This window comes from Rhagoletis zephyria, unplaced genomic scaffold (assembly GCF_001687245.7).
Source record: "Rhagoletis zephyria isolate East Lansing unplaced genomic scaffold, Rhagoletis_zephyria_1.1 Rzeph_scaffold_12945, whole genome shotgun sequence".
NCBI classification, from domain to species: Eukaryota; Metazoa; Arthropoda; class Insecta; order Diptera; family Tephritidae; genus Rhagoletis; species Rhagoletis zephyria.
The window spans coordinates 8031-11699 of record NW_016170018.1 but is presented as its reverse complement, the minus strand read 5'-3'; the positions used below and the strand labels follow the sequence as shown (position 1 = coordinate 11699).

The 3669-nt window shown below is 39.3% G+C and overlaps 1 protein-coding gene across 1 annotated transcript; it reads left to right on the top strand.

Moving 5' to 3' along the window:
• Positions 1-2833: 2833 nt before the first annotated feature.
• Positions 2834-3387, top strand: LOC108377902 (cuticle protein 16.5-like). The gene is made up of 2 exons (XM_017634196.1): positions 2834-2845; positions 2926-3387. Exons 1-2 carry the CDS (start codon positions 2834-2836, stop codon positions 3385-3387), a joined length of 474 nt encoding a protein of 157 aa, XP_017489685.1.
• Positions 3388-3669: the final 282 nt, after the last annotated feature.

Genomic DNA, 3669 nt, shown 5'->3' with positions numbered 1-3669 from the left:
TCGTCCTTCGATTTTTAGCAAATTGCCTACAACAAGTTATCGGAACAGGTCCAAACCATAGGAGGAGCCCCGCCTCCATGTTTTACCGGTGATTGTACGTACAGTGATTTCTAGCGATCAGAAGGCTTGCACCACACCCGATTACTGTTTTTCTTCAGCTCATTAGACCAAATAGCTTTGTCACAAAATACGGTTGGCATGTTTACATAATGTTTTGCTCACTCCACTCAGTTTTCCTCTTCGCTTCGTCCTTTTTTCTTGTTCGTAATGAAAATCAACGGTAATTTTTTGGCAACATAGTTTTTCAAACCAAGTGATCTTTTGTTTTTTTTTGCACGGTGCTGGCGGAAACATCCAAATGCAAGCTTTCGATCAATTCCTTTGATGAAATTTCAGGGCTTTTTGCAACTTTTCTTCTCATAACTCAAAGTTTTGGGTTTTGAAACTTCTCCGTACTAAGATTGAGAATCTTTGGTCAATTTTGGGCTACAAAATACCAAAAAGCTGCCGCATAAACTTGCAGTCATTTTACTTAGAGCTGGGGCTTCAAAGGGCCAATATTCCATCGGAAGTGTTAGAGAACTTGCTTCGATGTATGGCGAAAAGTCTTCGCGTAATATTTTAAAGCAAATCAGGGCTCGCATCGTAACAGTCGTGAACGAGCCATTTGTAACGGTTAGGGCATCTCCGACTTGGTGGCTCATATATTTCCGATTTCCAATTAAAACATTTTTCTCCATTTTAGAAGGGTTGGACGGGTGCTCTGGGCCACCCGATATATGGGCGGTGGGTGTGGTTGTGAGCCGATTGCGTCGATTTTTAAACCAATTTGTTTTTAGGTTCTTAGAAGCATGTGTACACGATTTTAAGCGCCTTCCTGCGTTGGTTCATTTTTGGCCACAGAAAGGGCTTATTTTCGCCATAGCGCATCGGTTAGATAACATGTATAAACGCGTCATTCATTTGACGCGAAGTGAAAATAGGCTGGTTTTCATATACAGCCCGTTTTAAATTAGAATTATTATTATAATAAATTCGAATTACTGTTCGCTTCCATTTCGGTGAACCGTTCAAATTTATTATCAAAAAAATTTCCTATACAAACCGCAGATTTAGTTTACTTTTCAATACGGTTTCATCAGATATGTGTTGAGTCAAATCGGTTTTTTTATTAATGCGGTTCCTGCGTAGGTATAAACAGGATATATAATGTCAAGGAATTAATAACTTTTAACCCTTTGCTGTGGTGTTTAACTGAAAGATTTTTCCCGTGTCTGTCAAAATCATTTCAACACGAGTTATTTTATTATTTGCCTATTTCAGCCAACTATATTTAAGCGCATGCGTTTATATCTGGGATCTGTTCCCATGCTCTGCGAGGTCCCGGTGCCTGAAGCATGTAATGGGCTACAATAGCTTAGGGCTAAACATTTTATTTTATATTAGTAATTTATAATTTTATTAGCCGGTCTCGTATGGACGAGGCTTCGCTTGACATCTGATTAACAAATCATGTCTACTTATTTTTAAATAGTTGGTAATCCTACTAAAAAATATTGAGGTTTTTTGCACATTCCGAGACCAAACCCTTTTACTTGGTACCTCATTTTTTAATTCAACGAACAGCCCACATATAGTTTTTCGAAAAAGTGGCAGCCCTCTTCGAAAAAACGGTGCGGCTCTTACAATTTTTAAACAGGTGGCAACCCTACTCAAAAAGTAATAAATTGTGAATGTCAAGCCCTTTCATTTGACACCTCATTTTGTTTAATTGAATGCACTGTCATTAACAGAAAATACCTTTACGTATTATATGTAAGGTAGTAAGTTTTAAATAGGTGACAACCCCACTAAAAAAAAAAATTATAAAAGCTTATTCCGCATCCGGAGACCATATCCTTTCGTTGGTACCTAAGTTTTTACTCCAACAAGCGGTGAAGATCTTTTAACTTGCAGAAAGATGGTAACCCTATTCAAAACGTGGTACATTATTGAACATTAAGTCCTTTCATTTGACACCTCATTTTTTGTGCGGATATTATAACTTTTTTAGACAGGTGGCAACCCTATAGGAATTTTAAGCACTAAAGATAATATCCCTATCGATACAGATTATACTGAAAAAACTCGCCCAAATCCGCTTAGTAGTTTTCCTGAATAGCTGGTCAAAAACCTCGACTTTAAGGATACGGATTATTTTTGTTTGCGAACCCCAGGTTGGGAAACCCTTGCCATGGGCGGTTACGGTGCTACATAAGAAGATGAAGTAGAGTATTTTATTTCAAAGCGTAATTTGGCAATCGCTACAAAATACCAAAATTACATGGTCAATGTCAAAAAGACAATAATTTAAATAAAAAGTAATAGCTATTGAGTCGCGCTTAACACCTCTTTGACGATGAACCTATGGAAGTTATTTGCTGAAATAATACAACTCCATAAACATACATAGTATGTAGTGTGTACATATGTATATGTATTTATACTTGTAATGCGCCGGGTATAGCTGTTGCATATTAAATAGGCGCACAGGGCTCCAAAATATTTGAGGGAAAACACAAATAACTCGTACGCATATGTATGTACATATGTAAAGTGTTAAATGCGTGCGTGGTAACTAAAACTTTGTCATGGACAAAAGACTTTTGTACTACATATTGGAGGCCTTGGACTTGTAAGTGGACATAGAGAAACAAAATTTTGCTGCTTACCAAAATGTTTACTATAAAAATGTTGAGTTGAACGAAAACAGACATCAAAAACATTTACACACTCAACGTGGTCACAAGCTCGAGCAGTTAAAAAACCAAGAACTCAAATAATCCAAATCAAAATGTTCAAATACGTAAGTGATCCTCTGTGAACTCAAGAAATAAAATAAAATCTCATAACAATTTATTGTGCTTTAATAATACATTCTTCCAGGCTATTGTCATCTTTGCCGCCATCGCTTGCGTTGCTGCCAAACCGCATATACTAGCTGCTGCTCCCTTGGCCGTTGCTGCTCCAGCGCCTATCATCACCGCTACCAGTAGTCAAGTAGTGGCACGCAATCATAATGGCATCGCCTTTGCGCCAGTTATAGCTCGGGCTCCCATTGCAGCAGTAGCACCGGTCGCTCCAGCCGCGTTGGCGGCGCCAATCGCCCCTCTCGCTGCTCCTGCACCTTTCGTTGCCGCCCGTTATGCTGCCGCTACTGCACCTCTAGTCGCTGCCCGCTATGCTGCCGCTCCTGCTCCACTTGTGGCCCGTTACGCAGCCGGTCCATTTGCTTATTCAGCGCCTTTGGCGGCCGCCGCTTATGCTGCTCCAGCTGCTTTCTCCTACGCGCCCGCATATGCACCAACTCTGCGTTACGCTGCAGCTGGTGCTCCAGTTGTTTGGTAAATGACGAACTTTTGAAATTCAAAGCACTGTGATAGTTTTTAAGCGATTAAGAGAATTATTAGAATAAAAGAGATTGTTGTTGTTTACTTGAAATCGTTGTATTTCTTTGACTATCCCATACGCTACAGTAATTTTTATTTAGTGAAAGTGAATCCAAGTCATTTACCAGTTAGTCTTTACAACGCAGAAGAGGACTTTTTCAGTGCTTGACTGCTTGTGTTCATTTTTGTGGAATATCCTTTTGAAAACCTTGGTCATTCTACGTTCAGAAATCAAATGGTG